Below are 14,744 nucleotides of genomic sequence, written 5' to 3'. Positions count from 1 at the left end.
ACTAAAATTGTGTCTCCGACAAACCACTTTTCTCTATGAGGGTACTGACTATATGACAGTCACAGTTCTCAGAAATTAAAGTACAAAATAAAAATGGTTCAAGCTACATTTTATAAATTTACTCTTTCAAGCGAAAAGTCTGTATTCAACCCATAACACCAAGAATATCTTTAAAACACATGAGGGCCGGCCGAGTGGCGCATTGGTTAAGAGCTGGCTTGGGACGCCAGAGGGCCCCGGTTTGGATCCCACATATGAGGGCCAGTGACACTGCTCAACCTGGAGCTGGGCTGCCATGAGTCGCCGGTGATGGCGTAGGCTGCAGCCCCTGCTGCAGTGGGTTGCCATGGGCTACCGTGTGTGTCCAGCAGCCGCCGTGAGCGGCCGTCCAGAAGCCGGCGCCTGATCTGCCTCGCCCGGGAAGAAAGCAATGATGTGCCAACTTGGGCCAGTGAAGCAATGTCCTCCACAACTAGACTGAAGAACAAAAGGACAGACAGCAACTTGTCTGTTCCCCTTCCCCCAATTCCCCAATAAAAATCTTCAAAAAAAAAACAACAAAAAAAACCCCACATGAACAAGAGTCATTCATCAAAAAAAGAAAGCTGTGAACAGCTTTGGCACTGAAAATCATGATTTCATCCTCTCCGAAAGCAGTGCTCACAGTCTAGGCAAAATTGTGAAGTTAAAGGCTTGGATCCTGGGCTGACCCCCAACTAACTCTTTCTACATCTTCTCCTCTTTTCATAGTCCCATGCACCAGCTTATGCCCATGAAACACAACCTTCCCCTACAATGCGTGGTAGGGTGGGAAGATGGAGAGAAATTCATTCAACTTAGGTTTGTGTGATCTATTGGAAGACTCCCCAAAGGAATTAGCATTGTAGAATTGGAGAGGGCGGAGGGAAAAAGAATATTTAAATCCATAGAACAAATCAGGCTGATGAATTTTCAGGCATATTGTCATGGAAATACTGAGGGCAGGTAGTCTGACACTCTTCCCAAGGCAGGGCAGGAAGAACCCTGTCCGTGAGCAATCCTAGAACCCCTCCACCAGATTCCTGAGACACCACTAAGCCTCCCAGAGTCTTGGTTTCCACAACAGTAAGAAGAGAGTTAGAAGGGACGTTCTTGGAGAACAAACACATAGAGCCCCCAACAGGCTCCATCTGAGGACTTGCTGATGATTATGGGCCCATAAAAGATAGATTTTGAAAGGTGACAAATGAATTTAAATCATTTTCATTGTAAGCAGAACTGATGGAGGGCTCTACTTCTTGCCTTCCTAAATGTTACATGCTATCAAGGGACCATTTCTCTTTATTATGCTTTAGCAAATCCACTTCATAAATTATAGTTTATGTAAATAACATTTCTACTCTAACTTTGAAATCAATATTTGGTAACTATAAAAAGCAGTATAATAAAACACAAGTTTTGTTTCTGCTGTAACCAATTTTACTTTGGGGGAACTTTTTTTCCCCTCCTGTTCATTCAGGTTAGACATTCAGGTTAGATCAATCATACTCCCTCTAAATAGAGAAAAACACAATTAATATTATGGTTTATATATTTTCGTATTTTTTCTATGCATATGCATTCATTCACTCATATTTTCTATGTCTCTTTAACACATCTTGGACATCTTTCTATGTCACTAAATTCAGTTCTACACAATCATTTTTAACACATATAGCATTCCACTGAATGGATATACCATAATTAAACCAAATCCCCATTTGTTTTCCAATTTTTCAATCAATAAACAATAATGCAGTAAACATCATTGGGCACCTGTTTGACAAGTCTCTTAAAATAAATTTCTAAAAATAGAGTTGCTGGATAAAAGAATACATAAATTTTTAATTGACAAATTGCTTCCAGAAATATACAAATGTACCGTATTTCCCCGTGTATAAGACACACCTTAATTTGGGGGCCCGAAATTTGAAAAAAATTTATTACATAAAGTTATTGAACTCAAGTTTTATTCATCATAAAATTCATACAACTCCTTATCACTTTGCGGGAAATACAAGTAAAAAAAATCTACAACCACTGTATAAGATGCACCCAGTTTTTAGACCCCAAATTTTTCGAAAAAGGGTGCATCTTATAAATGGGGAAATACAGTATATTCTTACCATATATTCTTATCAACACTGGAAATCTCTGATGGACTTATAACTAAAAAATAATATATTATCTTTGTTTTACTTTTGTTTCTTGAATGACTACTGGGGTTAAAACATCCTTTCAAATATTCGTTGGCTACACTTCTTTTGTGAGAGGTCTTTTTTAAAATTGTGAGTCAAGTCTTTTTCATTTGTAAAAACCCTTCATAGCCATTTTTCTATCATAATTTTCAAGTGATTTTTCAGACACAGAATTTTTAAGTTCATTGATTATTTTCCCTTATGTTTACTCCTTTTGGTTTCATCCCTTGGGGGACTGTCCCCATTGAAAGATTTCTAAAGTATTCACCTATATTTTCTCCTTTATTTATGGCTTTAATATTTATGTCTTTACTTACTGCAATTCTACTTCTAGGAATTGACCATTAAAAGACAATTTTTAAACTGTGGCAAAGATACTTGTATAATGATGTTTACAGCAATATTAGTTAAAATAGTAAAGGAATCAAAGTAACCTAAATGTCCAACAACAGAAATGGTTAAGGAAATTATGGCATATACGCTATGGCTATCAGCAATCACAATGTAACACATTTTTAATGACAAAATGCTTCGATATAGTTTTAAGGGAAAACAGCAGGATACAGAATTAATTGTATATACATTATGATTTCATTGGTGTTAAAAATTTGGATATAAAAGGTTAGAAGAAAAATCTAGAAGTGACAACTGTCCTCTTTATACCCATTCTTATTTTCAAATTTTCTATTTTTCTCATACAACACTTTTATAGTTACATGTACAAAAAAAAATTGCTCATTTTTTAACAGTTCCTTTAAGGACAAATGAGATTTAACAATGCAGTAAAACTTGTTCGATGCTGTGGAAAGCAATAAAGTAAAAACGAATCATGAAACAGAAAGATGCTCACACTCTCTGACACAATATTTATTTTACTTATTCTTACCACAACTTGTTCTAGGAAAGATATAGAGATACGTGAAATATGATCAAATGACATCATTTAGAAGTAGGTGAGAAAGATAAAGGAAAAACAAGGACAGAGAGAAAAGTAGAGCCAGGAATGAGGCTAGCGAAACCCACTCACCACGGGATTCAACACAATTGCTAAAATTGGGCCACAGACATTACTGTGAATTTCTGGAGAGAAACCCAGTCCGTTATAAGACTCATGGTACTCATAAAATATGCATGCCAATAAAAGTCCAGCTATGAGTTTGTAGTAAATTTTTCCTCTGTGAAATTCAGAGTCTAACTTAGAAAAGAAAATAAGGTAATAAATGTTGGCCTCTATTTTCTAATATCTGTGGTAAACAAAACAATAAAAAAAGGAAGAAAAGTGCATACCCACAGTTCATGATCAGAGACAACCACTGTATCATTTTGTTCTGTGTCCTTCCATACTGTGTTCCACAATCTAGAAGGACCCACAAAGATCACAAGGTCATGGGTTCACACCTAAAGTCAGATGCACACCAAAGCGGAAATGAAGAATATTCATTTTTACCAACACTCCATATGAATACCTTCTTGGTGATCTCTAGGCATCCCTGACCATTTTTTTTTTTAATTCAACACTTCGGAAGGCCTAGCACAGAGCCACAGTACAATCATTCACCCAGGTGAGTACCTATCCTCTGGGCCTCGTCCTACCACAAAGGAACACCTCTTACTTCCCAGGAGCTAATGTGTCCAGTGACTGTGGCCTGGAGTCATTCCAAAGAATTTCCACTCAAGCCAAAATTTACAACCGACTTACTCTGGAGATCTTTGGTCTTTTGTCAGAAGTGCTATCTGTCCAGGCCACAGCTGGATCCTAAGAAGTCTAAGTGATCCCCTTCCCTCAGAGGGACCTCTTCCCACATTAAATATTAGCCCCCGAATCGCATTCTGCTTCCAAACCCCACGGCCCTAAGAGAACACCTGCGCATGACTGGAGGGCCTTTTGGGCTCTCCTCCTCCTGCTCCTCCGGGCCTCCTATCTTCTGATGCAAGCTGCCACTTCTCTCCCTTTCCTTAGCTCTTTCCACTAAGCTCTCCAGAGCACCCATTTCATCATTAGTAATGAAGTCCTGCAGTTCTTCAACCTACTCAAATTCTGAAAGCTGGCTCTCCCCTAAGAACACAGCCTTCCTACTGTCCCATCAAATGGAAAGCCGCTCATTTGCTCATGTTACACAAACCTCCCCTGACCCCAAGACCAAGAATTGCTGCTGGCATTTTCCTCATTCCACACTGTTCCTTACCACCGCCCCTCCAAGGCCCAGGGAAAACCCTTCTGAGGCTCGTGCCATCGAGATCCATGCATCTCTACCTCTCCTCACGCCTGTCCTCCACTGACAGCCCTGTCGTCTCTCCCGATTTCCTGAGAGCACTTGGCTCTCAGGCTTGCTTTCCAAAGCCCTTCCACAATGTGTGTGCCCTCGAGAGCCAGGTGGTTCGCACGTGCAATGGCCAGCCCTAAGCCAACAATGTCTCCTTCCCACAGCCTTTCCACAAACTGTCATCACACAGAGATGTAGACGTCTGCCTCTCTAACCAGCACCCCTTATATTTCAGACCTTTCCATTTCCCTATACCCCCTTTCAGGCTCTTGGGACCTACAGTTCCTTCACATTCTGTCCATTCTTTTCTTTACTTCCTTCCTTAATCAGCGTCAAATCCCATGACCCATCACTTCAACCTCTGACTTGCCAATGTCCTAAATGACCGTTCCCCACTGTCCGTTCACACAACTCTGGCAAAAATGCAACCATCCATTTTTCGCTCTAGTAGACCTGGGTGTGTGAGCACACACTCCTGAAGGAAAAACAAAATCAGACAAACACACCGATCAACACAATAAATTCCACAACTGGACCCTCAACACTGCCAAGCAATCTTTCTATATACTTCCTTAATCTACTATCTCCCTCATTTTCTTTCTTTTTTTTAAAGTTATTTACTTTTTTCAGTTACATTCAGTTGACATTCAATATTGTTTTATATTAGTTATTAGATTCAGGTATACAGCTTAGTGGTTAGACATTTATATAATTTATTAAATGATCCCTACTCCCCCTCGCCCCCAACTAGTTTAATACCCACCTTGGCACTATCCATAATTGTTGCAACATTACTGACTATATTCTCTATGCTGTACTTTACACCCCTGTGACTATTTTGACTACCAATTTGTACTTCTTAATCCCTTTACTTTTTTCACCCAACTCCCCAACCGCCTTCCCCTCTGGCAACCATCAGCTTGTTCTCTGTATCTATCTATGAGTCTGTTTCTGTTTTGTTTGTTCATTTATTTTGTTCTTTCGATTCCACATATACGAGTGAGTGAGGTCCTATGGTATGTGTCTTTCTCAGTCTGACTTATTTCATTTGGCATAACGTCCCTCTAGGTCCATCCATGTTGTCGCAAATGGCAAGATTTCATTCTTTTTTAGGGCCTCTCCCTCATTTTCTACATCAGTTAATACAAAGCCTGTATAAGTTTTGAAAACTTCTGAGCCCCACTTCAACACTTCCCTCTCAGTCTTAGTAGAAGGCCTCACTATCCATCGAGAAAACTGCAGCTATAAGCAAAGAACACTCAACCTTCTGCCACAAGATAAATGTCCCTTCTATCTCCAGAAACAATGGAAAAAGTTCGCCTCCCTCATCGGAAGCCACTCCCTCCCTCTATTTCTGCTCAGGGTACTATCTCCTTCCACCTTCACCGTGGCTTCCATCCTACTGTCCAATCTTCAGCCTAATGTCTCCTTCTCGACCCACACTGCACTTGGCACTGAAACAAGTCTCTTCCATCCTTAAAAAAACAAAAGGAAAAGCCCTTTCCCCTCAAACCCACATTCCCCTCCAGCCCCTGTTCTTTCTCTAGACTTGCTTTCACTGCCAAACTACCAACACTCATGATGTCTTTTCTTTCTTGCTTCTCACTCACCGGAACCCACTACAAACCGGGCTCTGCTCAGTAAAACTGCTCTCACCATAGTCATCAATAACCTTCTCATCATAAAATCTAGCGTTCACGTTGTAATCCTTATCTATCACTTAATATCTGAGCAGCAATTAGCCTCTTTTTTTTTTTTCTTTTTTGATAACAGAAAGGAAGCCACAGACAATTTATTTTCCCCTGGTCCAGAATAAGCCCACTGAACATAGAAGTTGCTGGGTTTTTTGTGTGCTTGTCTGTTTTTTTAATTGGGGGTTATCGGGGAACAGTGCCATTTTCCAGGACCCATCAGCTCCAAATCAAGTAATTGTGTCAGTCTAGTTGTGGGGGGCACAGCTCAGTGGCCCATGTGGTGATGGAACCAGCAACCTTGCTGTTATGAGCACTGCACTCTAACCACCTGAGCTAACCGGCCGCCCCAGCCCTTTTGACCACTGAGGCATTAGCAAGAGGAACGAGTTGAGGCACAAGTCTCAGTGATGACTAACTGGCGATGGGGGAAAAGGCAAGAGGAGGATGGCTTCTAAAGGGAGCTGAAGGCTGCTCTCCATTTCCCCAAGCTCCAGGCTACTTGTACATCAATAGCCGTTTCAACTGCCAGGCCATGGTAGGAAACCCCATGCTTGGGGGGGGGGGGGCGCATTCCTCTCTCGAAAATTATGTCATGACCTATGACCTGGATTCAAGTTCTAGTTTCACCACATATTAGTTACATGTGTTTGAGCAATTTTTAAAGCACCTCAGTGTCTCAGTTTCCTCATCTGCAAAACAAAAATGCCACCAGTGCCTATTTCATTGAGAGTGAGGAGTAACTGATGATATATTTAAAGCACTCAGCACAAAATAAATGACAGCTCATCCATAGAGTGGCACATGATTGTCGTCTCAGAAATGATAGCATAAAAGCACGCTTACTGGCATTTACTAGCACAGAAAGATGTTTGCAACATATTAAGTGAATTGACAGCATGCAAAATACTCATTTTTGAAAGGGAATAGAGATAAATAGTTCACAAAGTTACAAGTGATTCCTTCTCGCTGGTGAGCTTACAGATCTCTTATTTCACTGTTTCATCTTGAGTTTTCCAATTCCTCTACAATGAGCACATATTGCTTATATAAAATAAAATTTAAAGGGTTTCTACTGCAAAAAAATACAGCACGTGGTTCAGTGCTCAATAACTAGTTAATATGAGGATACTTTCAAGGACCCTGCTGGGAAAACTGCCAAGATCTGCCTGCCATGGAAAGGCCTCTCTCAACCGCTGGAGAAACAGGATGATACCCAGGACTGGATTAGAGGGGAGGATGCTTTGCCTGCATTGGCTCTCAGCCCGAGGCTCTTTTTAGTCCAGGCAAAAGCAGCTCTGTAGTTTGTTCAGCTTTGGTCATCAGGAATCAGAATTAGAACAGGAGTCAAAGGTCAAAGCAATAGAGTAAGTATTTATCTGACCATTAACTTTGCTTGAGAACCTTAGCAGAAGTGGGGATCCTGGGACAAGTTCAGGTGTTTGAGACCCTATGTTTCTGTTTGTCCTCTCTCTCTCTCATCCCCACACATCCCTACACATCCTTTGACACAACATTCAGAAAGAAGGCTCCAAATGAATTACCAAAATATTAAACCTGGTGTCACTATTTGAAATAGGAAAATAAAAGGACTTTGGTGTGAGATCAGAAGGAGAATTGACAGTCTTAAGTAAAACTGAATACTGCAACAAGTTCACCTGACGTGTTAGCATTACAGCCAAGTGAAAATGTGGGAGTGCCACTTGGAAAAGATTATCCTAAGACATCTGACTTATAGGAAATCAAATAATCCCAGGAAAAGGAATAGAGGTAAGAACACAAAAAGAAAGGGGGAGGGAGGAAGGGAAGGAGGGAGGGGGGAGGGGAATGGGAGGATGGGAGGATGGGAGGAAGGGAAGGAGGAGAAGCAGCCCAGGAAAGAGCCGGGAGGTGCAGCATGTGCCTTGGCCTGTGAATCAGTGACCAGAGGTCTGCAGTATCAGCACTTCGGGAGGTAAACTGCAGGGCAGAGGAATCAAGGAAGGATGGAAAAACATCAAGGGAGGCAAGCATCGCTGTGCCAGCAGGGCAGTCACCTTGTCATTCAGCTGTTTAGAGCACAAATTCAGGAAAAACAGGTTTTGCATTTCACTGACTACAGGGTAATAAAAAATAAGTTGACCCCAGGGGGAAAAACAAGTAACTGGAAACAACTGATGGAAATATGCATGTGAACCTAGGACCTCTGAGGATACAACACACATCCTAGCACCTAGCCCAATGCCTGGGAAGTGGTAGGTGCCCAGTGGCAATGGGGGAAGACTGTGTGAGTGCATGTGCATATGCACACATACATAGACCAATTTTCCAACGTGAATCAGGTGTGGAAAGGACAAGGCAGTAATATCCTAGTGGCACATAGCAAGAAGTCAATAAATATTAGTTTCCGTCCTTTTCTTACTCCTGCTCCCCCTACCATCAAGTCTAATCACACCAAATTATAGTCATGGTCTCATCACGGAGATTTAGATTGATACAATGATCATAAATTTCAAGTGTAACGTGATATTAATACATTAAACAGTATCATGATAGAAAAAAAATGAAAGTACAGTTGACCCTTGAACATCATGAAGATTAGGGGTGCTGACCTCTCCACACAGTTGAAAATCCCATATATAACTTTTTTTTTAAGATTTTATTGGGGAGTTGGGGGAGGGGAACAGCGTTGGGGAATCGGGGAAGGGGAACAGACAAGTTGCTGTCCTTTTGTTCTTCAGTCTAGTTGTGGAGGACGTCGCTTCACTGGCCCAAGTTGGTATTATCATCGCGTTCTTCCCGGGTGAGGCAGTCGCTCATCGGCCACTGGACGGCCGCTCACGGCAGCTCACGCTGGCTGCCAGCCACTCACGGTAGCTCATGGCAGCCCACTGCAACCCCACTGCAGCCTACACCGACACCGGCGACCATGTATAACTTTTGACTCCCCCAAAACTTAACTACTAATAGCCTACTGTGGACGGGAAACTTAACAATAATAAACAATTAACACATATTTGTATGCTATATGTATTATATACTGTATTCTTACAATAAAGTAAGCTAGAGAAAAGAAAATGTTATTACAAAAATCATAAGGAAAATACATATATAATCTTTATTGAAAAAAAAAATCCAAGTACAAGTGGACCCACAAAGTTTAAATCCATGTTGTTCGAGTCAACTGTATAAGGATTAAATGTTTTCTTTGAAAGAGTGTAGTCATAGTTTCTCTTCATTTTAAGATTAAATATATATATATGTAAATATATATATATATATTTATATATATATATATTTACATATATATATATAAAATCCTTTTAACCTGAATACATCCACTCTGTCAGAAAGCCACACCCACAATTGTAATAAAGGGGAACAGAGTTGTAAAAACAAGAGAAAGGAAGCAAAGACAGAAATCAGGGAGGTAAGACTCCAATCGTCCAAGAACAATCATCACGGGCAGATGATAATAATAAAGGGACCTACTTTGGTGGTGATCCTGTATGTGATATAGGTCTCCATTGTACAGACATGCTTCTTGGGATCATCAACCGTGACAAAGAGATCTCTGGTCTCACCATCAAGGTCATCATCAAGCTGAAGTCTGTTGAGAAGTGAAGATGAAGACGCTGGACTTGAAGTGCCTGCTGGAGTACCACCATTGGGCAAAATGAGATCCTGAAATAAGAAAAGAATCACTTTAGAAATTAAACACAAACACACACCTGGAGAATATCAGCAAAAGTAGCTGGTTTAGCCAAACCAAGAAATACCTCTAAATACAAAAATAACTTTCAAAGAATCTGAGCCTCTCCTTACTTAACATTTCTCAAGTGAACAGGTCTTTTATGACCAAAACAAACAAACCATAGCCATGCCCTACACCAAATGTGTGCTCATTCATCTTCCAGCAAGCACTGGAGGAACCAACAGAAGAAAATAGTTCAGGAACAGAGAACTTAACAGCCCCACCATTATCAGATCTCAACAGAGAAAGAACTCGGTGAGCACAACACATCCTCTTCCCCCTTTCTGATGACCACCACCTGGGCCCAGGTAAACATTAAGGGACCCGAACCCTCTAGACTACATAACACATTTAAAAACTCAATCAACCAACAGAAAGAGACAACTAAACATTATATGCCTCCTGACAGAAGTGCACAACACCACTTATAAAGTCTGCTGGCCCAAAAACTGAATCTGAGTCCTGAACAAATCTCTAGACACAACATCAATTTATAGGAAATATATAGGAGTGAGGAAGATGTTAAACAGTACTATGAAGAGGCAATCAGCAAAATCTACACTGTGAAACTAAACAGAACGAAAGACCCAGTTTCTTCAATAATACATTGCAAGGGAAAAAAAAAAAGGTAGGAGGAGCACCTAGAGATGTAAAGAAACTTAAGAGACATATAAACAATTGCAATGGAACCTGATTAAAATTTAAAATGTTAAAAGATTTTGAGACAGGTGAGAGAAATTTGAATACTGATCAGTTATTTGATGATATTAAGGAATTATTAAGTATGATCAGGGAAGTATTAAGGTTTTACAGTCTTCATCTTTTAGAAATATATACTAAAATATTCACGGATAAAATAACAGGATGTCTGGTACTTGCTTCAAAATAATTAAGGATGGGTAGGTGGGGATACAGATGATATAAGATGCCCCAAAGGTGGTAATTGTTGAAGCTGGTATTTGCAGGTTCTTATACAATTCTCTCCTGTTTTGTATATGTTTAAAATTTTCCACAATAAAAAAGTTTTAAAAGAGAGAGGGGGTGGGCAAATGCCAGGGAAAAAAGGGGAAGGAAAGATTTTAAAACTTATGGACATCTTTCTCTTTAGGCCTTAGTAGGAAGAAGCCACCTGAATAAATTATGTCCCTACAATAGCCAAAAAAGTTGCAAGCTTGCAGTTACCTATTTTTGTTTTAAGGTTTGATAACTGAACAAAGCCCTGTCTAGCAATAGATGTGAACGCCTCTAAATGTCACCTTGGAATCACTAAGGAATATGTATGGCCAGAAAGTGACATGACACCACCACGGAAAGGGCCTTGGTCAGGAATGCAGAAACATTCCTGACCTGTGGGGATCATCAGATCCCAGGCTGGGGGTGGGAGGCGCTCCCCTCTGAACTCTGGGTTCTCGTATGCAGGCTGCATATGTGTATGACTGAGTCCCCAGATTAAAGAACATACCGGATGAGAGGTCAACCTAACAGTCATAAATACGAGCTCCAGCTGATATGGGACATCTGTTTAGAGGGGCTGGGACAGGCAGAGGGGAGCATGGCCTGGAGTTGAGGGCAATGTCACCCAACCCAATGGGTGATGGAAAATAAACAGCAAAGGCACCTTCCTTTGTCGCCCATCTCTACCGACCACAGATAATTTAATCCCATACTTAATTACACAACACCAAAAAGATGTTTTGTGATTGTCAAAAGAGTACAATTTTCACAGAAGTTACTCATGGGAATGGAATGCACCCTCCACTTCTCCTCTGCCCAGGGGCTTGCCAGCTGGGAAGGCAAACCCCTCAGCAGCTGCTCTTGGTGTGGACACAACTGTTGAATCTAGCTAGCTAGCTACAGCAGCAGCCAGCTGATCTGACTGCTTTACCAGCATACGGACACCACAGGGCACGCAGCGTCCATACCCCAGTGTCTGGGGGTCTGAGAGAGACACCTTCTCTGAAGCTTTGAGACAGAGAGCTTTGTGATCTTCATCATTTTAGTAAATATTTAAACACTGACCTCAGGCAAGGCACCATGCTTGGCATTTTGGGGGCCCATCCTCACACTTGATCAACATTAGCACACTGGGCCTCAGAACGGCTCTATAGATGGCTAAACATGGCACAAAAGAAAGAATTCAAAATATGTGGTCAGATAAACCAACATCAGCTCACACAGCACTTTTCCCCAATCTGGACTGATCTCAGCAGCCTCATTTCTCATGACAGCAGCTCCTGAGATCCACCATGCTGTTTCATACCCCTATCTCTGCTAACAAAGCCCCCTCCTCTTTTTTCATGTAGAGGTCTCCACGTATCTCGCAGGAATGTGTTCAAATGCCCCTCCTCTCAGTAGCCTCTTGTTCTACTCACCACTTGGCAGAATTAGTCACTCCCTTCTTAGTAACATGAAGATATTTCCACTGAAGCAATTTTCACAGTTTTAATGATTGATTTACATATATAACATCCACAAACACTGTGAGTCCCCAACAACTGTAACTGTGCCGTTTTCACCCGTGTGTGTGTGTGTGTGTGTGTGTGTGTGTGTGTGTGTGCTGTGCATGTGTAATTATCTGTCTGTCCGTTTGCAAGTCTCCCAGTGACTCCAAGCCAAGTTCCCTAACCTTTGCTCTGGGGACCTCAGCCAATAACCTTCCAGGAACAGCCCACACAAAGGTCTGAAATGTCTTGACCAGACAGTGGGATGTTAACTGTTTTTCCAACCAGTTAGTAGGGGTGGGGATGGGAAGAGTCAGTCAACCAGATCTTATCTCACACTGCACATTCTTTCTTCTTAGGACTACGTGACCAGGGAAAACATTCACACTCTAAAACTACAAATGTCTGTAATTTCCTAAAAAGGGATGCTACCAGCTCAGATTTCTATGGTACCTGTGTACACAGTGCTTCCACACTCTTATTTCATTGCACCCCATGTCAGCCTCATGAGGTCAGCAGGGCAGATACTGTCTCCACTAATGAGCAAGCAGACCCCAAAAGGTTAAGTAATGTGTTCAAATGTACTGACACTAGCTGTCGCTAAGCTAATAAATTGAGCCAGGTTTCTGGTTCCTAGTTCAAGGTTCTTATCCAGCAGAATCCCCTTTGTGTGGCTTTTTCCAACCCAACACCGTCCCTCATCGCCACTCTATGGCCATAAATCCTTTTGGGTAAACACAAAGCTTCTGTTTTTAAAGGCCATCAAAGAAAGCTAACATTTTCCTTAGGGACTTAATCCAAGTTATTCCCCCAATGACTCCTCTCAAGATACGGTCCTCATGAGAAACAAATGTGGAGAGAAAATGTGAACATCTTAGGAGGAAAAGGCAGGGGGCTAGGTGAACAGAATGACCCAGACTCTCCACCCCCAGAGCCCTCCAGCAGCAGGTTTGCAGCGCTGAGATACCAGAGTCTAGAGCAATGACTGTAGGAGAGCAGCACCTTGATAACCAACACAAAGTACAGAATCAAGGAGCGAGAGTCCCGGGAGGCCAGTTGGCTCAAATGGTTAGAGCGTGGGGCTCATAACACCAAGGCTGACAGTTCAATTCCCACATGGGCCACTGAGCTGAGCCCTCCACAACTAGATTGAAGACAACAGCTTGACTTGGAACTGATGGGTCCTGGAAAAAACACACTGTTCCCCAATAAAGTTATTATTTTTTTTTAAAAAGAAGTGGGAGTCCCTTGGCTCCACACAAAGGCTTCTGTCTTACTTTTGCTATCCTATAGTCAGTCCTCTATACTGTGGCCAGAGTGCTCTTTGAAACATGTTAACCATTATTAACTATAGTTAATAATACTGTACTGCATATTTGAAAGCTGCTAAGAGAGTAGATCATAGACGTTCTCATCAGAAGAAAAAAAATTCCGTAACTGTGTATGATGACAGACATTAACTAGACTTACAGTGGTGATCGTTTCGCAGAATACACAATCAGCGAATCATTATGCTGTACACTTGAAACAAATACAATGCTGTCTGTCAATTATACCTCATTAAAAATAATTAAATTTTTAAAAAAGAAAAAAAATGCTAACCAAAGCATGTTACTCTCCTGCTCATAACTCTCCAAACTTCCTCCCATAACCTGCAAGGACCAATATGACCTTACCATTCTCTCCGACCTCATCAGAGACTTTCTTTCCCTAGATCATCCCGCTCTAGACACTCTTGTCTTGGCTCATTTTGACTTCAGTGCTTTGGTACTCGCTGCTCACTCTACCTGGAACACTCCTCTCCCCTCAGATTCCCATGTGGCTGGACTGTTCAAACAGGTTTCTGCTCAAAGGATACCTACTCAGAGAGACCTCCTCGGCCACAAAATCTACAAATATCCCTGTACCCTCCATCACTTTCCAGCCCCTTATCTGGCTTTACTTTAGTCACAGGACTTGTCAGTATCTGAAAATGTGTTATTGATTGATTATCTGACTGATTATCTGACTCCCCACTAGTCAATAAATTCCACAAAAGCAAAGACTTTGTCTTGCTCACTCAATCCTCTGGCACATAGTAGGTGCTCAATAAGTATTTGATGAATGAAGGAGTCTTAGAAATGACCTAACTCAATCCCTTGCCAATAGAAGATGCTCGGTAAATATCTTTTGAATGACAGTGAAACAAGTTAAACTGAACCAGACTGCCCAGTTTTGAACCCCAGCTCCATTATTGGCTAGTAGTGTGACTTAAGCAAGTTTCTTAAAGTCTCTCTATGCCACAGTTTCCTCATGTACACAATGGGTACAATAGGATTGAGTTAGTATATGAAAGCAATTGGAATAGTGCCTGGAACATGGTAGGTGCTACATCACTGTTAACATACTAAAAACAATAT

The 14,744-nt window shown here is 41.4% G+C and overlaps 1 protein-coding gene across 1 annotated transcript in view; it reads right to left on the bottom strand.

Moving 5' to 3' along the window:
* Positions 1 to 14,744, bottom strand: part of SNX30 (sorting nexin family member 30) — a 97,136-nt gene that overhangs the window by 42,281 nt on the left and 40,111 nt on the right. The window contains exon 2 of the mRNA XM_019635794.1: positions 9,643 to 9,834. Coding sequence (XP_019491339.1) covers positions 9,643 to 9,834 — 192 coding nt within the window. The remainder of the gene's footprint in view (positions 1 to 9,642; positions 9,835 to 14,744) is intronic.

Source organism: Hipposideros armiger, unplaced genomic scaffold, assembly GCF_001890085.2.
Source record: "Hipposideros armiger isolate ML-2016 unplaced genomic scaffold, ASM189008v1 scaffold_24, whole genome shotgun sequence".
NCBI classification, from domain to species: domain Eukaryota; kingdom Metazoa; phylum Chordata; class Mammalia; order Chiroptera; family Hipposideridae; genus Hipposideros; species Hipposideros armiger.
Note: the sequence above shows the minus strand (reverse complement) of the source record. Positions and strands in the feature narration are given on the sequence as shown.